The 26,186-nt window shown below is 60.1% G+C and overlaps 2 protein-coding genes across 2 annotated transcripts; one reads left to right on the top strand and one right to left on the bottom strand.

The window, feature by feature from the left end:
- Positions 1-1,622: 1,622 nt before the first annotated feature.
- Positions 1,623-8,518, bottom strand: DOK1 (docking protein 1; the record flags this gene model as incomplete). The annotated part of the gene is made up of 5 exons (XM_079534502.1): positions 1,623-2,684; positions 4,217-4,389; positions 4,486-4,597; positions 7,938-8,237; positions 8,456-8,518. 5 exons carry the CDS (start codon positions 8,516-8,518, stop codon positions 1,623-1,625), a joined length of 1,710 nt encoding a protein of 569 aa, XP_079390628.1.
- Positions 8,519-10,302: 1,784 nt separating this feature from the next.
- On the top strand, positions 10,303-23,396 carry LOC306945732 (protein O-GlcNAcase-like; the record flags this gene model as incomplete). The annotated part of the gene is made up of 17 exons (XM_079534528.1): positions 10,303-10,342; positions 13,800-13,851; positions 15,221-15,318; positions 15,628-15,758; positions 16,124-16,295; positions 16,558-16,656; positions 16,793-17,077; positions 17,349-17,478; positions 18,332-19,154; positions 19,226-19,400; positions 19,672-19,728; positions 20,685-20,770; positions 20,995-21,099; positions 22,170-22,261; positions 22,638-22,818; positions 22,889-23,060; positions 23,260-23,396. The coding sequence occupies 17 exons, from the start codon at positions 10,303-10,305 to the stop codon at positions 23,394-23,396; spliced, it is 2,835 nt and encodes a 944-aa protein (XP_079390654.1).
- Between the last annotated feature and the right edge of the window lie 2,790 nt (positions 23,397-26,186).

The raw sequence follows: 26,186 nt of genomic DNA, 5'->3' as shown, positions 1-26,186 counted from the left end.
TAAGGTGGAGCCCAGAGCTCAGCTCCTTGGAGGCTGCACTTCACCACTCCAGTGTTAGAGCCCTACACTGCAGTCACAAAGGTTTATGGGCAGGTGCCTCCCAGTACAATGCCCAGAGCTCTTCCCTGAGAATTCCTAGGACTTGAAGCACCTGCATGGGGTCACCCCACCCCAGCTGTGCACAGGGAGCAGGCACACCCCTGTCCTGGGCAGGAACAATATCAGCCTCTCTCTGGTTCCCAAAACACCTCTGAGGTGTTTCTCCAGTTTACTGCAGCAAAACCCCAGCAGAAAAGAGTATGGAGCACAAGACAACAACAACAAACTGGTTCAAGTTGTTGCTGCACTTTTACAGAAGCTCCTCCTGTAACCCAGACATCACACACCCAGTCAGAACCCACTGCTCGCTTCCATCTCACCAGTTTGGGAATGTGAACACAGCCCTGCACACCTTGCTACCAGCTTGTGGCTCTCTGGGTGTGAGCTTGGGCTACTGAATTCATGCTTAGTCCTCTGCACAGGAATATTAGACTTCTGCTTCCACCTCCATCAGCAGCACAAGACTGAGGGACAGGCAGCACCAAGGTGCCTGGCACAGCCCCACACAGAGGAGACAAAATCTCTCACAACCATTACCAACACCAAAAGAGCAACATATTTTTTCTCTGTGCAGGTTTCTGCCCAAGGCACACAGAAATCATAGCCAAACCTTTCGCCTCGTAAGCAGCACAATCACAGTATTTACCATCAAAGTCAATTTGGGACTCAGACTGGGCCATCCTCAGCCCCCCACAAGCACATGAGGATAAAAGGGGAATCAGCAGAGGAATGCACCAGGTTAAGCAGAGAACCTGTGACCGATCAACAGCCACTGAGCTTCAGCACAGACCTTGAGCCTGGCCCTGACCAAGAGAGTCCTGCATTTTTTCAGGTCATCCCATGTCTCATCCTCACTAGCACACTAGAGCCTCAGTGGGGCTGATTCTCACATCCCTCAATCCCTTGGCATCAGGGCATCCCAGCCACTGCTGGAGCTGCCACCCACTGTCTCTGTGGTTTGCTCTTAGCTCAGCAGCTTTGGCACAGACAGCGTGAGTGCGAGCACTGCTCTACAGGGCATCACACACCACAGCACTGCACCAGCATCTCCCCAGCTTCGTGCCTAACATGCCACATGCAAACACTTCATCATAAGACATACAAATTTTAATATCAAAATAATTTGGTATAAAAATACTTTTGGAGACTGATGGCAAGCAGCCCCCCAGGCACTGCAGTGAGCCTCTCAGTCCCATGGCTGGCCTAGAGAGGAAGGCATAGCACAGCCAGAGCCTCTGGAGTCAAAGCAGCAGGCACAGTGCAGAGCCCACCCTCCTGCCCCACCAGGTGTCAGCGAGGCTGGCTCTGGAGCCGAGCAGCACCAGCACCAGTGCACTCTGAGCCTGGGAGCGTGGGACAGCCCCAAGGAGACAAAGCCCCTCAGAGCTGACGAGCAGGAGGGGCTCTGCCCCGTCCCACACAGCCCCCAGCCCCGTGCCAGGCCATGGAACACAGCCACCTGTGCCACTCCTTGTTGAGTTTGGGCCGCAAAGCCCCCCAGGCAGGTGCAGAGCAGAACAGAGTTATATCTCTCCTAGGTCCTCATAGACAGGAGACAAGCTACACTCATCCACACTCTGCTCCTTCCTCTGCCCAAGCTGGGGCTTCATCACCCGGCAGTACAGCACCTCTGTGTTGTTGTTGTTGCTGCTGTTCAGGCCAGGTTTGACGGCCGCCTTCTCAGGAGCAAGATTCCCTCGCCGCCTGCCAGGGTCCTCACTTCTTTCAGCACATTTGGAGATGAACGTTGCCGGGGGCTTGGGAGCAGGCACTGGCTTGGGGCCCTTGGCCTTGAAGGCAGGAACTGAATAGTCATCAGTACTGGGGCTGTAGGGGAACTCGTAGCCACTCTTGCCATCGTGGCCCTGCGTGCGCCAGGCCTCGCCTATGGGCCGTGCCTCGTCATAGATGCCGGCGGCGGCAGGCAGCATGCGGGGTGCGCAGCCCTCGGGCTCGTCGTAGATGTGCTCCTTCCGCAGCGGGCCACAGCCCTCTGCACGCAGCTGCTCACAGGAACCCGGGAACGGCACCCGGAGATTCGCCCCCTCCGCAGCCCCCGCGGCCTTGCTGTCAATGGGGTCTGCGTACAGCGGGTCCGGCCTGGGTCGGAAGCTCTTCACGGAGTCCAGAGGCTCTGAGTAGAGGCTGGAGGGATCCTTGTCTGGCAGGACGGCCCGTGGTGCCTTGGGCAGAGGGGAGCGTGGAGGGGTGCTGGTGAGGGGGGGCTTGGCCTGCACCACGGGTGGCTCCGGCAGCATCCGGGTCTTCAGCAGTGATATCGCATCTCTCTCCTCTGCTGCAGCAGAAGGCCGGGGTGCCAGGCCTGCCTTGGCTGCTGCAGCGTCATCCCCTTCCGTGGGCTGCTCCAGGCTCAGTGCATCAGCCAAGGCCTGGCGGAGCAGCACCACACTGGGGCTGTCAGATTCCAACGAGTCACAGCTCTGCTGGTTCTCCTCCACCTGAGCTTTCTGTTCCCGGATGGAGGCTTCCACCAAGCGGAAGATCTCATTGCCCTGCTTGGTCTCGAAGGTGAAGTTCCCTGGTCCAGAATCGCAGCGCCTGCCAGCTTCAAAGGAGAACATTACCTGCAAGAGAAGCTAGCAGTCATGTTCTGCTCAGCAACACCCAGAGCCATGCAGGCCGTGCCCCCCTGATGCACACGTGGCTGCAGCGCCGGGCTGCGCACAGCACAACTGAGCACCCTGCTGTGAGCACTGAGGTTGCGCTTCGCTCAGTGGCTGCACAGCACCCAGCAGAACTGGAACAACTGTGAAATGGGGCACACAGCTGAGGGGACAGTGCTGCAGTCACCCAAGGCCACAGCTGCAGGCCCTGCTGAAGGCTGTCCTCTTCCCTGAGCTCTGTCAGCAGTTTCAACAACTGGCACCACAGCACACACTGGGAACTGAGTAGGGCAAGAAGGAAACAGTTCAGCAGGAGAAAATGCTGTGGGTATCTAGGCTAAGTCAGCATCAGTCAGGCAGAAGGGAAGCAAGAAGATAAGGAATCCAAGGGAAGAGTGCAACTTTCCATGGGAGAAAGGCCAGAAACAGCAGCTTGGTTACCAACAGCAAGCAAAGCATTTGTCTTGCAAGCATCGAAGTACTTTATGTCATTAAGAGTAAAGAGAAGCCTTGAGCAAGGCTGTACTTCTCAGGCTGAGCACACTCGTGCATAACTTCCCATCGGCAAATGCACAGACCCTTCTCAAACCTCTGAACCCAGGAGAGACCAAAAGTCTTTCTGGTGTTGTCTGGCACGTAGCAACTGTCTGTGATTCCTGTAAGAGCCTTTGAGGACAGACTTGTTTCTGTGGGTCAGCCATGCTAAGCACAAGCACAGCCAACTCGTCCCCACCAGGGGACCCAGGAGTGCAGCCACCTGCTCCTCCAGTGACTCAGCACTGCTCCTGCCTCAGGCACTGCCATTCTGAGAACAGTTTAGTTTCTGCTTCTGTTTTGGTGAAGTGCCACAGAACATGCTGCTGGCAAGCTGCAGCTGATGGCATCACTTCTGTAAACAGCTCCAGGGAGGCCACTTTCTCCCTCTGCAGCATAGCAGGTACAGCTTGCAATCTGTGTAGCAGCAGGATAGATGGGGAACCCGCTGCTGCAGGACATTGGGGAAGCACAGGCCCACACAGATCAGTCAGGCTCACAGCTGTGTGCCCCAAAAGGTGAACATATCCAGAGCAAAACAGGTGTCTCAAACAGCCCATCCTGCTCCAAGTACTGCCTGCAAGAGGAATGAACACATGCCGGGAGCCATCAGAGTACCGAGCTCCCCAGCAGCATGGGTTTGGAGTGCAGAGAGAGAGAACAAGGGTGGGCAGTGGCTGCGATGGCCTCAGTGGGAGCTGGGAAAGGACTACTTGGAGCAGGGCTGTGCAGCTAGGCCCCCAGAGGGGTGGGAACACCACAGCTCACGCTCCTACAGTAACACCACTGAGGAGCTGGGAACAGACCAAGGGTCACAGATGCCCCAGAGATGCTGCTGTGGTCACTGAGGGCTGCAGCAGCCGCAGCACTTGGCAGAGTCCACAGCACCAACGCCACAGCAGCCAGGGACAGCCAGTGGGAAATGAGCAGCATCCTTGGCTGCCCATCCACACACCCACCTTGTCCCGGCCGTATCTCCGGAGTAGCCGGTAGGGCCAGACGTAGAGGATCTCACTGGTCCGTGGGTCCTTCAGGATGAGGCTGTCACGTTCAGCCTTGAGCACGTAGGAACCGCGCAGCTCGCACCGCTCCGCAGCCTCAGTCCGCTGCACCGTCACCCAGAAGGCATTCACTGCAGGAAGAGGAGTGCTCAGGGGAGGCAAAGTTATCCCACCCCTGCTCTCAGCACTGCCTGTAAGAGCCCACCAAGGGCAGCAGTAGACCCCACCTTCATCTCTCGAATAGTAGATAGAGTTCACAGCCATCTCCAGGACTGGCGCCTCCCTGCTGCCCTCTCCACAACACTGGAGTGCCACAGTAGCATTTCTGGAGCCATTCCTCTGTTGAGAGAGAGGATCAGTGCCAGCCCTTCTGCCTGCACCAGCTTTGCAAGGACACCTTGCCGTCACTGTCCCCTGCCCCATTTCCCCCAGGCCCCACTGCCCTCTGCAAGGGGCCCACCCAGCCCAGCACAGCTCAGCCAAGCCCCCTCCCACCCAGTGCCACAGACCATACCCACCCAGAGTGACAGGGACAGAAAGAGACAGGACTGGGAAGGAGGGGCTGCACGGAAACCCTAGCATGGCCCTCAACCCGGTGCATGGGACAGGAAGCAGATCACACAACCATAGAGGATAAAAAACCCCTCTAAGATCATCAAGCTCAACCCCAACTCATCTCCACCGTGACCATTGACCATTTCTCTCAATGCCACATCTCCACAGCTCTTGAACACCTTCAGGGACATGACCCCACCACCTCCCCGTCCCAATGTCTGACCACTCTTTCAAATAGGAATTTCTCCCTGCCCTTCCAGCAGGCCTCCCTCCAGACCCTGCCTTGAGCAAAGACAGCACTGACACAGCCCCCTCGTGGGAGCCCTGTGCCCATGGCACCACTGCCCACTTGACCACTGGGGTAGCTCAGGCTTGGCACAAAGGCGCATGCTGTGGAGGCCAAAAGCAGCCCCACTTCCACACAGTAGCACCATACACTGCTCCAGTACGGCTGATATCAGCACCCAAAGCACAGCGCAGGCCCGGCTGCTCTCCTAGCTACACAAACAGGAGAGGGAGCAGATGCCATGACCCAGCCACAGCAGCCCGTGTCCTGCTTCTGCACAGCCAGGAAGACAGCGCCAGGATTAGTGCACAGACTGCAGAGGGAAGCGAGCACTTCTACTTTTAGCATATGCAGAACTGAAAGTGCAACACAAGCACTCTGCCCGAGGCCACATCTCCACAGCAGAATCCCCCGAGGACCCACAAGGTAGACGCACCCTCGGTGCCCCCAGGGACCCTCCTCTGGGGCAGCCCCATGCAAACCAGGGGCCCGCTGATGTCCTGCAACAGCCCTTCCAGCGGATTTTGTGCTCCTGCATGAGGGTCCGAGCTCAGACCAAGCAGGAAACTTTCCCAGGGTCACGTGGGCGGGCTTGCGGCACATCTTGCAGAAGGCAAGCTGCTGCAGTTTCAGTTTAAAACTAGTCACATGAGCTCCCCTGCAAGCAGTAAGGCCCAAACAAGGCCAACAGATTCTCTCTGGCTTCTAAACAGGATGCACACTGCTAAAACCCAAAGTCCAAGAGCTGACAGCAGCAGCTTCAGCTCTCCTGAAGCATCCAACGTAGCAGAGCTCAACCTGGAATCAGGCAGCCAAGAACCTTGGCTTTGTTGGACTGCGCCTTTCCTCATCTTCAAAAGAAAAAGAATCAGAAAGGTTTGGGTTGGAAGTGACCTTTAAGATCCTGTAGTCCCAACCCTGTGCTACACAGGGTTGATGCATCTCCCACGGGGTCAGGTGCTCACAGCCCCATTCACCTGGCCTGGAATGCCTCCAGGGTGGGGATGTTCACAGCCTCAGTGGGCAACCTGTTCCTGTACCTCACTATCCTCACAGGAAAGAATTTCTTTTTATTACCTAGTCTAAATCTACCCCCTCTTTAAGTTTAAAGCTATTTCCCCTCATCCTGTCACTACCTGCTCTTATAAAAAGCCACCCCCATCTTTCCTGTAGTCCCCTTCAGGTCCTGGAAGGCCACTATCTGGTCTGCTCTGAACCTTCTCTTCTCCAGGCTGAAAACCCTCAGCTCCCTCACCCTGGCCCTGCAGGGGAGGTGCTCCAGCCCTCTGATTATCTCTGTGGCCCTCCTCTGGACCTGCTCCAACAGCTCCACGTCCTTTTTGTGCTGGAGGCTCCAGGACTGGATGCAGTGCTCCAGGTCTCACAAGAGCAGAGCAGTGCAAGTGCTCAACTTGCTGCTCACACTTCTCTACATGGAACCCAGGACACAGCTGGCCTTCTGGACTGCAAGGACACACTGACAGCTCACATTGAGTCTTTCATCAACTGACACCCCTAAATCCTTTTCCTCAGAGCTGCTCTCAAGCCATTCTCTGTCCAACAACTATCTGTGCTTGGAATTGCCCCACCTCCATTGTAGGACCTTGAAAGAAATCCCATCCTGATCTCAAATCATCTCCCCAGCCCATTCCTAAGCTGCTCACCTTCTGGACAGCAATTAACACAACACAAAATCTCACTCTCCAAGCAGATGAGCAGAAATTGCAATCGAGCACCTACGCTTTCTTGCAGAGACCATATGCAGCAACTCCTACGCCTTGTGCTCCAGGGCAGGCCTTCAGTACAGACCCTTGATCTCACAGCACCTTGCCAAACACATCCTTAAGCTGCTGACCAGCTTCTGGACCCTAAGCATGCAACTGGCAGCTACCAGGTGAACAAAGGTGTTAGCACAGCACTGCTCCAAGCAAGCACTCCCTGCCTTACCACAGGGAGTGGTAAGCACTCCCTGCTTACCACTGTATGGTGGGTATGCTTACCCACCATACTGAATGTGGGGGGTGGGCTCCCAGCTGAGTCCCAGGAGCCTTGCCTAGGACAAAGTCTGCAACACCATCTCCATGACACAGGGCCACAGACATGGAATGACACCCAGTGCCATACCAGTGCCTCTGAGCTGGGCCAGTCACTGACAGCTGCAGGGAGGCCCTGCAGAGAAGCCCAGCCTTGCATCCATAGCCTGAGTCTGGCGAGCACCACCCAGCAGCAAAGAACCCTCCCACCCCAAAAGGAGCACAGAACACACGTGGGACCAGGCAGGCAGGGACCACCCTCATGCAGACATACGGATGCCCACATGCACGGGCCACCACTGCCCTGTGAACTGCCTTCACAAGGATGCAGTACATGGCTGACAGCCATCCTGGGGAAGGGCAGGGAAGCTGGAAGGTTGTGCCGTGGGCCAGCATGGACACTGGCACTGGGGAGTGACCCCTAGGCTCGGTAAGGGGCTGCCCTGTTCCCAGAGCTGCTTGTGCTTCCCAGGAGCCTGGCGGGTCCCAGAGCCAAGTACTGCACCATGCTCAGGGTTCCGCTTCTGTCTCTGCAGGAAAGGCAAAGCCAGCTGGGTCCGGAGGAAACACCCCCAGCTCTCATCCAGCCCTCGCCAGGTGTCTGCAGTGGGTGAGCAGGGCTCCGTGCAGCAGCACAGCAGCACAGCGGATGTCACAGAGTGCAAGGCACAGGCAGGAACCCTGGGGACAGCGTGCTGAGCAGCCCTGCGGTCCCACGAGCCCAACCCGGGCAGCCGCTGAGGCCGGAGCCGCTCCGAGGGGCCGCGACGCCGAGACGCGAGGACCCCGACCCCGCCCCGCTCACCGGGAAGGCGATCTCGCACAGCTTGGCCACCCACTCCTCGCTCTGCTGCTGCTCGGCCGCCAGGAGGTAGCTGCGGCCGCTGGTCTCCAGGCGGAAGGCGGCGGTGCCGGCCCGGGGGCCGCTCTCGGAGGGCGCGGGGGTGACGCTGGTGCAGTCCGCCAGGCGCACCACCGTCTTGTCCAGGCGCCGCGTACCCAACCGCCCGGCCGGACCCGCCGCGTCTTTGCAATCGAAGAACTCCAGGCGAGCGACGCCGTGCTGGCTGGCCGGGAACAGCGCGAACCAGCCCCGCTTCCACCGCTGCAAGGCACGGAGTCAGCGCGGGGCGCCCCGTCCCGTCCCGTCGCCGAGCGCGGCCGCCACCCACCCTGACCCTGCGGCCGCCTGTGCAGAGCGATCGGCGGCCCCCATCGCTCGGCAGCGCCCGCAGAACGCTCGCCTCGGCTCGACCCACGGCCCGGAGGCCGTCCGACCCTGGCCCCCTCCCACCCCACGGCCCGGCCCCGCGCGGAGCCCACCTTGGCGCCGAACTTGTTGCTGTGCTGCACGAACAGCGGCCCCTCCTTGGCCGGCGGCTCCATCCCGCGCCGCCGCTCGCAGCGCTTCCGCCGCCGCTCCAGGGCTGAGGGGCGGGACGGGGCGGGGCGGGGCGGGGCGCGCACGTGTCGGGGACGCGCGGGGGGGTGAGAGGCGCGGAGCGCGTGGAGAGCGGGGAGCGCGGGTGCGTGGGTGAGCGGAGGGAGAGAGAGAGAGAGAGAGAGAGCGCGTGTGCGTGCGCGTGTGCGCGCGTGTGTGTGTGTGCGCGTGTGCCCAGGAGCACTGTCCTTGTCCCCTCACTGAAGGGCTCAGCACAGCCTGGCATCCCCACTGGATGGTGGCACTGGGATCTGGCTGCTGGTGCAGGATGGAGCTTGGGCACCCAGCGCTCCCAGCCCAGAGCTGCGCCTGGCCACCACAGCCCGCCCAGCCTAGGGGCCAACCTGGAGCCCAGCCTGTCCCTGCAGCGCAGGCTTGTGCAGAAGGTGAGCGAGCGTGGCCTGTGTCCAGCCAGCCCCGGTAATTGCTGCTTGCTCAAGTAACCCAGCCTGGCAGCACAGAGCTGGCTTTCATGGGGTATAATTGTCTGCACTGATGCAGATCTTATTGACGAGCATAATTCTGGTTACGAGCAGCATCATGCCTGTCCCAGGGGCTGAATCTTCACAAGCTTTGAAGCGCTCCTTGCATTCTGCAGCTGCCTACATGCCATGTCACTGCGCTCTGAGCACACTTTGGTGGCCCACAGTGCACTCTGACTGTCAGGCTGTGGCCGGTCAGTCGCTTGTAGGCTCCTCACTCCCCAGATGTCCCAGACAGCATCACCTGGCTGCCTAGCACTGCCTGAACCTGCAAGGGGGAAAGGGAGATGCCACAGACCCTGGCTCTGTTGGCCCCTGACACCCATTTTTCCTATGCAAAGCCATGCAGGCGGGTTAGATGGAAGCACTACCGGTGGTGATAGCTGCTAGGAGGGCCCTCAGCAGTGTCTGCATGCAGGAGTGCACCAGTGCTTCTCCTGGCCTCATCCCCCACACACAAATGGACCACAGGAACAAAGCCATGTGCTTGCTTCCCATTACAAAGTCTTGTGGCTCAGAGAGGCTGCAGGACACAGATCTGCCTCACTATTCGTCTGACAAACAGGAAAAGCAGCCAGAAATAGAGCAGAGTAGCACAGTGATGACGAACACGAGGTTCTGCACGCACGCAGGTACCGGTGTCCGTGCAGCTGCAGACCAGGGAAGTACTGACGTGGCAGCACTTCTGCAAACCAGAACCTGTGAGACGGCGAGGATCACGAGCCAAACTGCGTCAACAGCCCAGAGCAGCGTGACGAGGCCAGATGTTTGCGGGCAGGTAAATCACATACAAGGCGTAACAGTCCGATCTCCGCGGACGCGGTGGGCGGGGGAGGCATCGCAGCCCGCACAGCACGAGGGAAGCGGCGCGGGGCGCCGGAACTGCGGAGGCGCCGCGCACGGCGGCGGCTCGCACCGCTCCTCCCCTGGCACCGCCCGCGGCCGTCCGAAGCCGCCGGGCCGCTGCCCGCGGGCTGCGCGAGCTCCCCGCCCCGCGCCCGGCCCCTCTGCGGCCCCACCTGCCGGGGCCGCCCCCTGCGCTGCGGCGGCCGCGTCTGTGCGGGGCGGGCACGCGGTGTCCGTGCGCGGGTCCATCCGCGCCCCCCTCGGTTCCTCTCCGTCCCTCGGCTTTCCTCTCCATCCTTCCCCGCATCCTTCCGCGTACCCTCGTACCCTCCCCGCACCGCCCCATCCCTCCCCGCACCCTTCCTCCCGAACCACCACCGCAGGGCCGTTCCTGCGCGGTCATGGCCGATCGGCCGCGTTTCCTCTGCGGCGTGGTGGAAGGTAGGTCCTGCCGGTCCCCACGGGGCCGGTGCCTCTCCGGGGCGCTGCAGGGGCTGTCCCGGCCCCCCAGGAGCGCGCTGCGGCCGGGAAGGGCCGCTTCCCGGGAAGCTCGCCGAGGCCCGTATCCCGGGAACGGGGGAGGCAGCCCCAGCCCTGCACGGCACGGCACTCTGCGCCCGAGGGTGTGGAACCGGCAGCCCCTGGCGAAGGTCCCCAGCTCTCTCATAGAGCACGGATGCGTCCCTCGCAGCCCCAGCGCAGCCCCCTTCCAGCATCACGGCGCGGCACAGGGATGCGCTGCTCTGGCTCCAGCACACCGCGGTGGCTCTTTCTCTTTAGGCACGGGGCCCAAACCCTGGGGTGCGCTTCTCCTGCCTCGCTGCCTGCAGCACAGCGCTGTGCCTGGCGCTGCCCGGGGAGTGCTGCTCTTGTGGCAGTTCCGTGTAGCTCTGCCCCCCTCAGCTGCTGTTCCTGCATGCAGCTCCGCACCTCTGCGGCTGGGCGATGCCTGGCACCTGCTGGTCAGAAGCATCTCCTCCTTTCATGGCAGAGCATCACCACAGTGCAGCCCACTGCCTGCTGCCTTGCCTGGGGCAAAAGCACCACAAATAAACACATATCAAACAAAAAGTGTAGAAACAGAGAAGCTGATCGCAAGGAGGAATATGAGTCAGACAAGAATAGTCAGTGTAGGAAAGCTGACCTGGGAAAGAGAAGGACAGAGATGCTGTCAGCAGAGCTGCTCCAGGAGGAGGAGATTTCTAGAAAGTGAAGGAGGAAGAGCATCCCTCACCATGCATTAGCACTGACACCGGTGGGAAGTGCTGGTGCTGCAGGCAGAGTGCTGAGCTGGGCACTGCTGGGCCAGCGTGTCCTACACAGAGCCCTGCTCCCTTCTGACACCTGGGCTGTGCTGGAGGCAGCCAGAGGGCACAGGCAGTCTTGGGGCTGGGTGACCAAGTCTGCAAATCTGGGACAGAGTAGGTGGTGGAGAAGTGGAGAATGTCTGCAGCCTTGGGACTTTGCTTTCCCGCATCTCCAGCATTCACCGACAGCACAGAGGATGGCAAACAGTGCTGCTGGCTGGGTACTGCTGTCATCTTCTGGGCCACGGGAGAGCCAAGGGGCAAACACTGCAATACTCATCACTGCTCACCTGTCCCTAAAAGAGCGGGGCACGAGCATCCTTCCTATGGAGATGCCACCGCAGGAGCCAACAGGTTTCTGTTGGTACAGTTTAATCATTTTTTTTCTGGGCAGAATACTCTTGGAGAGTTTTCAACTGTGCTGCTGCTGGCATGGCGTGTGTCAGAAAGGAATGTCACTTCTGTGAGGCAGTGTCAGCTCACAGTGAGGCCCTTGCAGGCAAGGGCTGTGCAGACCCCAGGGCCTCCTAAGCTGTGGGCTGAGCAGGGCTTCCCATAGGGTGGGTAACAGAAAAATCTCTTTTTCATGGAAATACGTTCTTCAGATGAAATACTTGCCGGGATCTTTGGGTGACTCTAGATTTGGCCCCATGCACGGGGTATGGCTAGCAAAGCAAATCTATATTCCTTCAAAACCAATGGAGCAGGTATGTGGATGTTCAAGCTGTTAAAAGATCCACTGGCAAACAACAGTGCTCAGCGCATGCTGCAGTGCAGCCCAGCAGGCTGCCATGCTTTGTGCTGGCTGCTGCGGGGCAGCAGGGATGTGGGGTCCTGGCAGGCAGTGCACACCTCAGGGCAGCACTGGCCTCGTTGCAGCACGCAGAGCCAATCCTTTCTGCTGTGTGAGCAGAGTCCTTACAGTCTGCCCTGATGCACAACAAATGCATTCACTTCTCTCAATCTCTGTTCTGGTTCGACTGCTGGAAAGTGCTTGACTAATTTAAAAGCTGCCGGTGATACTGAGCCCATCTGACACTAGGAAGCTGCCCTAACGGCTAACTGCCATCGCTGTTCAAGACAACGTATTGTCTGTGAGGCTTCATACCTGGGCAGGTAGGTGTAGGTGCTCTATTTGAGCAGAGATTGGACCAGATGACGTCCTGAGGTCTGTTCCAACCTCAACCATTTGGTGATTCTGTGATTCTGAGACTTAACTGTATGGCTGAAATACCATTTCTTGCTAGATTTCAGCTTGGACATTTAAGTGTTTCCCTTAACTTGCTCTTTAAGAAGCAATCAAATCTGCATCTCCTCAATGCATGTTTCTGCCCATTCTCCCACTGTTCCCAGATGAACTTGCTCTCCTCTGGTTTTTTTTACTCGCTAGCTTTGCAAGCAGCTCTGTGCCTCCCAGATCTTCCTACGAGCAGAAGTGGGAAGGCCCTATGCTTGACAGTGGTCCCAATGGGGAGAGGTGCTGCAGGACCAGCAGCCCCTGGCTGCACCCGGGCGGCACAGGACAGGCTGAGTGACGCTGCAGCCTCCAGCTCGTGTCACACGCCGGTGCCCAGCAGCCTCCCAGACCTGCAAGTGGCAGAAGTAGAAATGCTCAGAGACACCACGGATCTTGCTGACAGCAGATCTGCATTTCCTGCATTCAGTTCTGCTGTATGAGCCGTGGGAAGGGCAATGCCCCGGCTCACTGGTGAGCATTCCTGTCAGCAGACAGCCCTCGGGGCTGCTCAGTGCTTTCTTTGTCTGGACTTTCCCTCTACAAGGCTGTGGGGATGGTGTTTTCCAGTGGAGGCCACACGAGGTCTCTGTGAAATGGTCTGTGCCATCAGGGCATCCCCACAGATTGTGTGCTCCTGATCACGGCCGCTGGCGGCGATGCTGCCTGGTCCTGGGCTCAGCTGGGATGGAGTTAATTTTCTTCCTGGTAGCAGGCATGGTGCTGTGCTTTGGGTTTAGGATGAGGGTAATGCTGATAGTACACCACTGTTGTTTTTTATCAGCACACACACTTAAGGATTTAAGGATTCTTAAAGGAGTTAAGGATTCTTAAGGAGTTAAAGATTCTCAGTGAGGGGCTGGGGAGCATTGGGAGCTGGGAGAAGGCACAGCCAGGACAGCTGATCCCACCTGCCAAGGGGATGTTGGCACTGTGTGGCACTGTGCTGTGCAATAGGACTGGAGGGGTTGGCTGGGAATGGCTGTGCTGCCAGGGGGAGAAAGGGGGGGGGGAGCTGGCCATCAGTGGGTGGCGAGCAATTGCATTGTGCATCACTTGTTTTGTGTATTCTTTTGTTTTTAGTATTATTTTATCTCAATCCACAATTTTTACTTCTATTTTTTTATTTTTTTTCCCCCAGTTCTCTCCCCATCCCTTTGCTGTGTGGTGCACGGCTGGCTGCTGGGGTAAACCACAATGTGCCTCCAAGTCGTGCCCCACTGCAAGGCATGCATCCTCCAAATGAGGACTGAGCTGCATCGCCGCATTTCAGCTGTAGTCTGAGTTGCTGCAGTGTTTAAAGGCAGAGGGAGCACCTTTCATTGCCTCTCTTTTTACCTGCTTTGCTCTTTCACAGGTTTCTATGGGAGGCCATGGTCCATGGAACAGAGGAAATTGCTCTTCAGATGGCAAGTATCCCGAATTGGTTTTAAACTGAGATGGGAGGTTTAGGTTGGATATCAGGAGGAAGTTTTTCACCCAGAGGGTGGTGAGGCACTGGAACAGGTTGCCCAAGGAGGCTGTGGATGCCCCATCCCTGCAGGCATTCGAGGCCAGGCTGGATGTGGCTCTGGGCAGCCTGGGCTGCTGGCTGGTGACCTGCACACAGCAAGGGGTTGGAGCTGGATGAGCATTGTGCTCCTTTGCAACCCAGGCCATCCTGTGATTCTATGATTCCACGAATTTTGCTCTCTGCAGTCACTAGGAAGGTAGACAAGGTGGAATCCAATGGCGCATGACTGTCCCCGCTGCTCCCAGGGCCGGTCAAGGGGAAAAGCCCCTGTGCTGCCCCGAGCCGAGGTGCGGAGACCGCGGGACGAGGGGGCGGCGGACGGAGCGACAGGAGCCGGCGGTGCCGGCCGTGCCCACCAGGTGGCGCTGTGGCTCTGCGGCCGCTGGACGCGCCGGGCCGGGTTCGGGGAGCCGCGCGGGGCGCCGCGGGCGGAGCGGTCGGCGCGGTGCGGGGAGCTGCGTGCTGCTGGTGGCTGGAACGGAGGGTCCGGGGGCTGTGAGCGATCGCTGTGCGCCGGCAACAGCGCTGGTGCTGCGCTCAGAGTGGGAGATGTGCTGGGGGAGCGTTGGGAGATGTGAACGCAGAAAAATGGGACTTAGAAAAACTTGGAAAACCTGCGGCTGAGATAAAGGAAAGCAAGAGATATGTTTTAAATGATATTAGGGAGGAGCACTGGTGATGGCCCAGTCAAATCGATGTGCGCGTTCATGTGTTCCCCTATGTGAGCAGAGTTTTCCTTCTCTGGGAAGAAATAAGATGATGTGATGGTGTCATGCAGTCCATGACAGTCTGTTCACCGTAGGAAAATGTAAAACATCATCCACTTGGGAGGATAAATAGAACAGATGAGTAAATCAGATGGCTTTCATGCAGGAGTGCAGAAAGAATTGCCCAGGGAAGTGTCAGTCCTGTTCTGATGATCTCCAGTGAATGTTGGATTGCTGTGCAGATTCTGGATAGAACTGTGCTTTTTGAGGCCAGGGAGGGCCTTCCGACAGCATGGCCTCATCTCCCAAAACAGCCAGGCCCTGCTTTAGCTCCAACCTGCACTCCATTGCACTCCTCTTTGCCAACCTCCAACCTTCAACTCCAACTGCGGTGCAGCATCCAGAGAGCTGAGGATGGGCTGTGGCTGCACAGTGGGGGCTGCAAGCAGCGGTTGGGAGCCTGCAGGCACAGTGAGGAGAGGGCTGGCACGCCTGCCTGCAGACTGCCTTGCAAAGAGCCCATCTGCAGCCCCGGGTGATGCCTTTTCCTTGCTGCAGGTTGAAGCGCTGGGGCCTTAACTGCTACATGTATGCACCCAAAGATGAGCTGAAGCACCGGCTGCTCTGGCGAGAGCCTTACACACAGCATGAGGCAGGTAGTGGCTCTACTGGGCCCCAGCGTGGGGGGCTGCAGTCATTCCAGTCCCACCGTTCTGCATCTCAGCCAGGCTCAGGCTGCAGCTACACTCCCCCTGACGGAACCCTGTGTGGTGTAGGAGCTCCAGAGCCTCCCTATTATGGGTTCTCCCCGGGGATCCCAACAGCTACAGAGCTCCTGTGTGTCTCAGGGCCTGAGCACCACCTCCCCAGAGCCCTTCTCTCCCTCTGATCCTTGAGGCTGCAGCCTCCCTTCTGCCCCTCCTGTGCCTTCAAGATCTCACTGCATCCCTCTGCTCTGTCCCCAGCTCAGATGCAGTCTCTCATCAAAACTGCCCAGGAGCACGGCGTGGAGTTCATTTTCGCCATTTCTGCTGGCCAGGACATCGTGTTCTCAAGTGCTGGGGACAGGCTCCTGCTGCAGCAAAAACTCAGGCAGGTACCGTGGGCCATTCCTTCACCCCACGGCTCCTGGCAAGGGTCACAGATGCTCATGTGAGGACCCATGCCCACACCAAACATCTGTGGGGGGCTGTGAGCTCCTTCTGACCCCAGGGCAGATCTGGGCGCCTCACGCAGCCCCAGTGTCTGCTCAGAGCAGCAGAGCCGGCAGCTGTGGGTGCTGCAATGCCTGCAGGCGGCATGCAGGAGCTGCAGAGAGGGAGCAGCCCCATCCCAGCGGGTATCACAATGTGGGCATCGTCTGTTGGGGTGCTGCAGTGCTCTGCCGTCCCTGCCTGGAGCTCACCCAGCTCCCCAGATCCTCCTGCTGCCACCCTCCTAGCGCTTGTCCTGTGCCCGCAGGTGGCTGCCCTGGGCTGCGGTGCCTTCGCGCTGCTTTTTGACGACATCGATCCCTGCTTGTGCCGCGCTGACACAGACGTCTTCCCCTCCCTGGCACAGGCACAGGCGTCTGTGGCCAACGAGGCGTACCGGGAGCTGGGCCTGCCTCCCACCTTCCTCTTCTGCCCCACAGGTACCCCACCAGCTGCAGGTGCTTGGCAGCCACACTGTGCTCACTACGCTGCTCCCAGCCCTTCTTCCCCCTGCAGGCTGATTGTCCTGGCAGCCTGTGGGCTCCACCACGTTTTGGGACAGCCAGGGAGACCTCAGGGTGGGGACAGGAGCAGGCAGTGGGGCGGACAGCAGTAGGCCCCACTGAAGGGCCGTGCCACCTCCCCTGCCCAGCTCCTCTCCACGTCCCTGCCTGCTGCAACCACTGTCTGCTGTCTCTGCAGAGTACTGCAGCTCACTCTGCTCCCCCAGCCCCGCTCAGTCCCGTTACCTGCAGACCCTCGGCCGGGAGCTGCTCCCAGAGATTGGGGTCATCTGGACAGGTGGGTGCCCTGCCTGTCTCGATGGCTGCGCGCAGCTCTGCACTTGGTGCTCAGATGTGCACACACACCGTCGGTGCTGTGCGTGGAGAAGTGCACCTCCTGTGATCCCACACGTGTCTGTGCCTCGATGCTCCAGGCCCAAAGGTGGTGTCCCAGGAGCTCTCGGTTGCATTGGTGGAGGAGGTGGAGCACGTCCTGCAGCGTCACCTCCTCATCTGGGACAACCTCTTTGCCAATGACTACGACTGCCGACGTGTCTTCCTGGGCCCCTACACGGGCCGTGCCCCTGGCCTTATGCCCCGGCTCTGTGGGCTGCTCCTCAACCCCAACTGCGAGCTCCAGGCCAACTTCATCCCCATCCACACTCTGGGCACTTGGTTCCGCAGTGAGCTGCAGGGCTGTGCCCGCACCGACAGCGCAGGTACGTGGCCCCACGCGCTGGGACACTCCGTGCATGGGGCACCACGGCCACAGTGAGGTTGCGTGCATGGGATAGGACCCAGGATGACTCTGCCCAGTCTTGCAATAGCCCTGCAGCCCCCCTGCCCACCAGCCTGGGAGAGGTGACCCTCCACGTTCATTCTGGACACGGGGTCCCCCCAGGTGGTGAGCTGCCCTTCACTGGTGTCACGTGGGTTGGCACGGTAAAGCAGCGTGTGAAACTGCCCAAGCTGATGAGCTCTGTTCCTTAGGAACAGAAGCTTCAGCAGAGCTGGTGGATGGTCAGGGCCTGCAGGAAGGTTACAGCCCTCAGGAGGCTCTGGAGTTGGCACTGCTCGACTGGGTGGCTGAGATAAAGCAGCAGGTGCTGGAGGCAGGTAGGTGAACCGGTACCGTGCAGCGTCCCTCGGTCCCGAGCATGGACCAGCTCTGCCGGGAGCTCTGTGGGCTGAGGGAGCTGCAGGGGGGTCCTCGTGTGCTCAGGGTCTGCTTGAGGGAGTCTCTGTGAGTAGCCCTGTGAAAAGGAGGGATTTGCAGCTGAAAGGTGAGGTAGAAGAGTTCGAAGCTTTGGTTCCATGGGTACTCGTGTGCTGGGCTCACTCTCCTGCTTCAGAAGTGAGCAAGCCACGGGATGCAGGATGGTGAGCCCCAGGAGATACTACCAGCAGATGTAGTAGTGACCCTGTCTGCATTATGAGAGCACTTGGAGAAATAGATGTTGAGAGAAGATGCTGTGCTGGGGGAGAAGGCTGATGGGGAGAGGTGTCTGAGAGCCGGGGGCAGCATGGCAGGGTGACCATGTGCAGGAGATGTGCATGAGTCTGTGACCCCGCAGCGTGGTTCAGGAACAGCTTTGGGCTGTAAACAGCTCTGGGTAGTGCCCAGCTGCCCGAAGGAGGATTATGTGGCATTTGCTGCAAGGATGGAGAGCAAAGCATGCTTCCTGCTTTCCACATTCTTGTCTCCTCAAACCATGGGCTCAGTAGAAGGCTAGGAACAAGGACAGAGCTCTGGAGGTGGGGGTTAAGCGTGGTGCAAGTTTGTTGCTTTGCACTATGTGCCTCTGCAAAGCCTCCCCAGCTGCGAAGTCCTGAACAATTCAGAGCCCACGGTCTGGGCAGACCCTGGTCGGTGCCAGCACTGCTCTAAGCTCCCAGCACAGCTGCCCCGGGGCACAGCCATCCTGGTGCAGGTGCCAGTGGGGCCGCCCCTTTGCTCTCTTGCTAGGAGGAAGGACTCCGCTGCAATCCAGCACTGGCTGCGAGGAAGAGGCAGGGCTGCATCCCGGCACAGCAGGAGGGCAGGAGGCCCTGCTTGGCCCGCGGCCTTGTGACACTGCTCCCAGTGGGGAAGACCAGCACGAACCGGAGCCCTGTGACGTGACACCGGGGAACAGAAAGAGGAAGGCAACCTCAGTGCCTGAAGAGGGCAATGGGAGCAGGGCCTCCACCAGTGGCCCACGGAGCCCTGCAGAGGATCGGGGCCGGCTCACTTCAGGTAGCAGAGCGAGCTGTGAGCCCTCCTCTGCTCTGCCCATCACAGCAGGGAGTGACAGGTCGGCAGGAGCTCCTGTGGCTGATGAGACCCTCCACAGCTTGGGGACAGCAGTGTGCTGCAGCAGCGGGGCCAGCACCTGCCAGAGCGCTCCCCTGGACAGCGGTGATGTCAGGGAAAGGGGCAGCAGCCCTCCTGGCAGTCCCCAGCCTGGGGCCAGCACTGCTGATGTGCTCCAGATACCCTCAGGGTCTAGGGCTGACCCCAGCCCTGGCCCCATCTCACAGCTTGTTGATGGGGCCACCACCAGCCCTGTCCCCACAGCACTGCTCGCTAACGGGACTGCCGTAAGCCCTGTCCCCTCTGTGCCACTGATCTCAGAAGAGGCTGGGTTGGACTCCGGTGCCCCACTGACCGTGGAGGAGGCGCGGATGCTGGTGGAGCTCTTCTACCTGCCCTACCATCACGGGCCACAGGCGCAGCATCTCTTGGAAGACCTTCGGTGGCTCCGGGCCAACGGTCCCAACATGGGAGTCCCCAGCAGATCACCAGACTCCTGTGTGGTAAGGCTAATGTGGGCGCTGCTTCGGCACAGTGCCCATTGCAGCTGCTCTGACGCCTGCCCTGTCTGCAGGTTGCACAGTGGCGCAGCCGGGCCGGCTCCTTCGGGCAGCTCTGTGCCCAGGTGTGCTGCCTGCACAGCCGCTTCGTCCGCAGTGCGGGGCAGGCGCTGCTCTACGACCTGCACCCCTACCTGTGGGACATCCGCAACCTGCTGCTGGCTGCCAGCGCCTTTGTGCTGTGGTTGGGTACGTGCATGAGGGCACACAGGGGACAGTTCTCCACCCTGGGCCACTTATCCACACCTCTCCAAACCCAGCCCAGCTCCCAAAGGGCCCCTGGGCACAGTGGAACAACTAGAGCACCTTAATCTCGCTTTGTTATTCTGCCTAAAGAAGTGAAAGTGTCTGGGAGCCCTCCCAGCAGTCCTGGGGTCTGGCCAAGATGCCAGGGTCTCTGGTGGGAGCATTTCCCTTTGACCCCCGTGTGCATCCCATGCCCTGTGCTCCTCCCTTGCAGATGGCCGCCTCCTGTGTGACCCTGAGCACAAGGGCACCTGGGGAAGCTGCTTTGGCTGTAAGTATGGCGCTGACTTTTTCTCTTCCCTCCCCCTCAAAGGGCTGCTGCCCTCGGGTCCTCACCAGTGGGCTGACCTTCCCCACATGCTGCCTGCGGGTGTGAAGGGCCTGGGAAGGCTGGCACATTGCACATCCTTATGTGCTGAGAGAATGGCTGCTGGGGAGAGGGCAGCGGGCTCAGGACACCATTGGTACAGGGCTCGTGAGGGTCTGCCCTGCCTAGCTGAGGGTGAAGGCTCTCTGTGCTGAAGCCAGATGTGGGCTATGGGCTCTCTGCAAGACAGTGAGATCATTGCCCTCAGCATCCCAGCCCTGCATCTCTGCACCCAGGGACCCAACATTGTCCCAGTGCTGCGCACCCACCTCACCACGCAAGTGGCTGAGCCCCTGCCCCGCACCCACAGCCATCAGCAGGGAGAAGTCATCTGGTGCAGTTCCTTTGCCTCTGAGAAGGACACCATGACATAACTCCCAGCTCAGTGGTTTGTGAGCAGCTGTTAGCTCTGAGGCACCATCCCTGCAAACGGCTCCTGATCTGGTCAGGAGGGAGCAGCCACTGAAGGGGAACTGAAGTGAAGCAGCCTGGAGAGGAAGCAGCATCATGCTTCAGGGAGCATGCACTTCATGCACACATTGCAGCAGCACTTTGCTGTCTGTTGTGATTTAGAGGGAATGTCTATTACTAGGTCAGTTTCTTGGGTCCTTTTCCCAGGACCACCTCTCTGGTAGGAGGGATGCATGGAAGAAAGTCTTTAGCATGGGGGTGGTGAGACACTGGAACAAAAAAGCTGTGGGTGCTCTATTGGATGGGGATTTTGGCAGCATGACCTAATGAAAGATGTCCCAGCCAATGGCCGGGCTGCAAAGCAGTGTGCTGAGTTCTGCCCTGGGCTGCAGCTTTCTGGCTGTGCCAGGAGCTGTGTCACACACACATCTGTCTCCTGCTGCCTGCAGGGTGCCAGAGCATCACTGCCCCGCTCTTCCCAGGGGAGGACGCTGAGCCCTGGGTGCGCCGTGGGGGCCTCTTTGGAGACCTGCAGGTGAGACCATGCCCTTGAATACTGGGGACTGGAGGAGCCCTTGGGAAGCCAGGACCATAGCTGCTGTTCCTGCCCTGCCATTGAGTTCCCGTGTGCTTGAGAGGCAGAGCTGCTTGGGTGCTGGGGCTGGGGCTTGGGGTGGAACATGGAGACGTTTCTCCTGCTGCTCCAGGGCAGGTGTGGGGGGCAGAGCAAACTGCTCCTTGACAGACTGCCTCCTCCAGGCACTGCTGCCCGTGGGGAACAGCTGTGACCTCTTTTGCCATCCACCTCCGCTCTTCCCATCCCGACAGCTGTACCTCCTGCGCCCGCTGCTGCCCCAGGACAAGGTGAGATGGAACATGCCACCCTGCAGCCCCTCCTGCCCCTCACCCTGCATCACACCCTGCATGGCATAAGAAGAAAAGTGCATGCTGACTCCCAGCCGCGGAGCTGAGGTCACAGCACAGGACGACGACAGTGGGAAGCAAACCCCAGGATCAGGCCAGTGTGGGGTTAACTGCACAGGGCTGTGTCCCATGGGATGCAGCCTGCAGTGGTCACACAGCTCTGTGTGCTCTGCCGCCCCGCCGGGCTAAAAAATGCTAACACTGCGAATCCACCATCATGGGCACAGCACACACATGCCTGCTGAACACAGTGCCCTGCAAGGCACAGCTAGTGCTTATAAATAACAGAGGAGGAGTTGCAGGCATATGAGAGCAGATTATAATGTCAGACTGTGACTGCCAGCAATTCCCAGTGCAAGAGCTTGTTTTCAATTGCCAGTTGTCAGATTACGTCTGAATGCATCTTTCCATTGGAACTTTGTGGGAAAAACTCGGCCGAGCGCTTTGGCCAGCAGTGGGAGCAGAGCTGAGGAGTGCCTTTCTCTATCCCTGCTGCTCCCCGAGCCTTCCTTTGAGAAAAACATGTTCTTGCCAGGATGTCCTTTGTTGTCCTTTGTGCTGACCCTGCGAGCTCTAATGTGACCAAGGCAGGAATTCATGAGAGGGTTCCCCTTCGCACGTGCTCCATGGAGAGCATGTTTTGCTGCTGTTCAGCTTCTCTGAGCATGCTCTGGGCTGGGCTGAGCAGCATTTTCTCAGGAGCTGCTGCGAGGGGGTGCCTGACTGGAATGGCAATGGCTCATTTTAAAGCACGCTGTGCTGTGGCAGCAGGACGCAGCACACAATGGCTGCATGCATCGCGTCGCTCAGCGCCAGCATCCCGCGCACTGCAGCACCCACCTCCCCTGGTGCCGAGGGCTGTGGCTCTGGTCGTGTTCCTCTCTGGGGATATTTCAGGCAGCTGTGAGCGCTGCCTGAAATCACACTCCGAAGGGGCTGTGGCAGAGCAGCAGAAGCTGAAGGGGAGCAGTGGGGCAGGATTGGGACTGAGCTGGGTTGGGCTCTTCCAGGGCAAGCTGTACCAAATGTTCCGGGAGGGTCTGGATGGTGAGCCCAGCACTGTGGAGGTCCTCGCGGCCCACCCTGACCTGCTGGGTGATAGGTGAGACCTGATCCACGGGGACCCCCTGGATGTGTGCCCAGGCAGCATGGAAGCAGCCAGCCAGGGCCCTCCTCTCGTCCCTGCAGGGAGCAACTCTGCCTGTGCCACGGCCACTGTGGGACTGTGGTGTCAGATGTGGGGCAGGGAGGGTACGTCCAGGGGGGTCCTGGTAGCTGCCATGGGGATAGAGATGCTCTGTCCCCACTGGTCCCTGTGGGGGCTGCAGTGTTTACACTGGCAGAAGGCATCATTAGGACCTCAGTGGGTTGGGAGGGTGCTGGGTGCTGCGTCCCAGGAGTGGAGGCAGCCGGCAGCTCTGTGCTCCCTCTGTGCTGCGCTCGGCCCCAGCTCAGCGGTGCCCTGCTCTGTCTGGCAGGGTGCTGGGCAGCTTCCTGAGCCTCAGCCCTGAGTACACCTTCGTGCTGGAGGATGAGGGCGGCCCCTGCGGCTATGCAGCTGGAGCGCTCTGTGCTGAACGATTCCTGCGAGAGCGCGACAGCAGCTGGCTGCCGGCCATGCAGCACAGGTACCCCCGGGAGCTGGGGGTCCTGGGACAGGTGAGGGTGTGACTGTGGTGCTGGGATGGGGTTGGGGAGGGAGGGTTCCCTCACTGTGTATCGCCTGCAGGGTGTCCTGGAAGAAGCACTGCTCTTCTTCCACACGAAGCCGGTGGCTGTGCCACTGCCCGTGCTGCGACGCTTCCCCTCCCTGGTGCAGCTGGACACGGCCCCGCGGGTGCAAGACGTGGGTGCGAGCCGCAGTCTGGCTGTAAGCCTGCTGAGCGCCCTCAGAGCCAACGGTGAGCTCCATGCTGGTGGGGCTGAGGCACCCCTGATCCACCCCGACCACATCCTGTCTGCTCCCTGCTCACTTCGGAACCGGGGCAGCCCTCACTGGGGCTCCTTGTCTGCATCCTGGCTCTGCCCCCAGCACCATGAGTTGCACAAGGGGACACGAGGGACCCAGACCATGGTCTGAGCTCTCCTCTCTCCTCCCAGGCTCACGGGGAGTGTTTTGCCAAGTCAGTGCTGCAGACCACCAGCAGCTGAGCTTCTACAGCAAGCTGGGCTTCGTCGCACTGCTCTTGCCCTGTCCCAGCTCCCCTGGAACGCAGCTCCTGGGACGTCTCCTCTGAGCGAGCATCAGGGGCAGCCATGGGGCAGCACCACGGGGCCCCATCCCACACGGGATCGCTGGAGGAATCAGGAGCGTGGAGCTTCTCGGGCCAGGCAGGGATGTGGGAGCGTGGCCTGGGGGTGAGCGAGGTGCTCCTGGGGTGTGTGCAGTGCACCAGGCTGTGGGCTTTTTGGCAAGAGAGAAGCATTTCTGCCCTTTTGGGAGATATGGGTACTGGGAACCTTCACTCTTGCTGGCTGAGCACCCTGAGCACCCTGATGCAGGGCATCCCTGGGCTGTGAAGAGCTCCCAGCCTGCAAGTGTGGGGTGGTGGTCCTGGAGCACAGCACGGTAGTGTGCCAGTCCTGCAGGTGGGGCTGCCCAGCTCTCCATTCCGGTGTGGATCCAGGCTGGGAGGCTGGGGCTGGGGCTGGTTCTCGGCACCCAGGAGCTGCCTTGGATCAAGCTTGCACGGGGCACAGTGAGGCAGACACAATTCTGCTGCCCGAGGACTGATGAAAGTTCTATCCCTGGTAATAAAGCATTTGCTGGCCTTGTTGTTGGTCATCTCATGGGGAGAGCATTGGGATACCACCAACTCCTTCCAGCAACCCATAGCTGCCAGCCACCCAGCCCCGTGCTTGCAGCCAGCACAGCGGGACCTTGGCTACAGCGGCAGCCACAGCTCTGCCTCCAGCTGCTCCCCGGCCTGGGACCCCTCACCACAATGAGGAATGGCCCTCAAAGGGTCCCCGCTCCTCCTCTGCAGGATGGAGTCTCCTGTGGCAATGGCTCCATTATGGGTCTCTGGGGGCTCCTCATGCCAGCAGGGCTGTAGAAGGAACATCTGTCTGTCCTGCCACGGTCGTGGGGAAAGAGTTTGGAAGGAGGGATGGAGGGACGAAGGGCTCACGGGAGGCTCCCTCTCCATAGCCGTCCCATACCCATAGGGCAGGGAAGAGGCTAAAGAGTGGCCGAGGTACCCGGAGCAGTGGGGACACGGGCAGTCCCTGCTTTCCCCGTGCCTGGCCAGGACGCGCTGCTCTGTGTCTGAGAGCGGCTCCGAGGGGCGGCTGCAGCCGGTTCTGGTCCCGGGACGACCGTGGGTCCCGGGGCGGAGAGAGACGGGGACCCTGCAGGGGAGGGCCGCGGTGTTGGTCCCGTGCAGGGGCTCCGTCCCGGGGGCAGCGGCAGCCGTGCAGCGGAGCCGCCGGGGGAAAGGAGCAGCTCGGGACTGCGGGGTTCCGGAGCGGCCGTACCCCTCCCGCCGGACGTCCCCGCCACGAGGGCTGCGGGCTGGGAGCCGGGGCTGCTCGGTGCGGGCCGGGGGGTGGGGGGCGGCCCCTGACACGGGCAGTGCGCGGGGCGGGCCGGGGAGGAGGGAGCGGCTCAGCGCGGCCCGGCACAGCCCGGCTCCGCAGCGCTCGGACGGACGGACGGACGGGCGGACTCTGCCTTTCGCCGCCGTGTAGCCGAGGGAACGAGAGAAGTACGGCCGGGGCTGCCGGGGTGACCGGAGCGGGACCGGTCCGGGGGGGAGGGGGCAGTGGGCGCGCCGGGCCGTGCCGGAGCGCAGGGCAGTGCTGGGGCTGCGGCGCGGGGCGAGTGCGGGAGACGATACCGCCGATACCGCCGATACCGCCGGCGCGGAGCGGGGCCGTCCCGCGTGGGTGCGCTTTGCGGGCCGCGCGGTGGGGGTTCGCGGCTCGCACGGAGCGCTGTGCGGGAGGGGCACGGCCGGGAGCGCGGAGTGAGACTCGGGGTGCGGTTCGGCTGCCGGCGGGGAATGAATGGGGCCGCGGGGGCTGCGTGCGGGGCACGACGTGTCCGTACTGCCTCAGAGCTCCGGATGTCAGCGCACGTCTGCGCGGGGCGGTGAGATGGACTTTCCCCGTCTGTGGTTGTAAGGAGAGCGCCTCGTGTCTGCTGCAGAAAGCTCGCTTTGTGTGCTGTGCCGGCAGCAGTGGATGGGGGAACTGTGTAATGTTTTAGTTGTGCGTCCGTGTCTGGCAGGGTGAGAGGATTTATGTCACGCAGACTGCCTGCGCTTTGCATGTGCTTGCTGGGAAGGGATGCCCAGAGGATCCAGCGGGTCAGAGGGTGCTGCGTGTATCCCTGAGAGCGTCCTGGCTTCAGGATGCTCGTTTGCTGATCTGAGGCTTACAAAGGGCAGAGGAAAGACAGAATTTTAGCGAAGGTGGAATTTGCTGTGGCTCTTGGAAGAGAGGATGGATGGAGAGATGTGAGGTGTGAGGGCTGGGGGGCCTGGGTCAGATGGTGGTGGTGGTACTGCATCCTCCAAGCCATCCTCCTGTGCAAAGCCGGACTTCTCTCTCCCAGCAGCTCTCAGCCAGCTGCCTCCCAACTCACTGCTTGCTCCCCAGCAACTGCACATTCCTCTGAGGTCTCCCGTTCCTGCCTGCCCCGAGGAACCCAGGGGAGCCCAGAGTAGAGCAGGCAAAGCTGGAGGCCCTGCTGTGTCCCAGGGAAACAGAGTGGTATCGGGAACTGCAAGGATCTGTTATGCCCTGACTTAGAGGGTGACAGCAGAATGGGGGACATCGGGCAGTCCAGAGGGCTCACAGTTGGAGGGGAAGGAAGGTGCAGCCCCAAGTGCAGCAGAGTGCTCTATCCCCAGCTGAGGCTGTCCTTATCACTGCTTGGGATGGAGGTACACAGCACTAGGGCAAGGATTTGGCACTCTGCCTCCTGAGCAGCAAAGGACAGGGAGCCCCCAGCTCACTGCACGGGGAGGTGGTGGTGTGAGGAGTGCCAGTAGTGTGCAGGGCTGCCATGGTGGTGCTGGGCT

This window comes from Tetrao urogallus (genome assembly GCF_951394365.1).
Source record: "Tetrao urogallus genome assembly, chromosome: 4".
NCBI classification, from domain to species: Eukaryota; Metazoa; Chordata; class Aves; order Galliformes; family Phasianidae; genus Tetrao; species Tetrao urogallus.
This window is presented reverse-complemented; position numbering and strand designations above follow the sequence as displayed.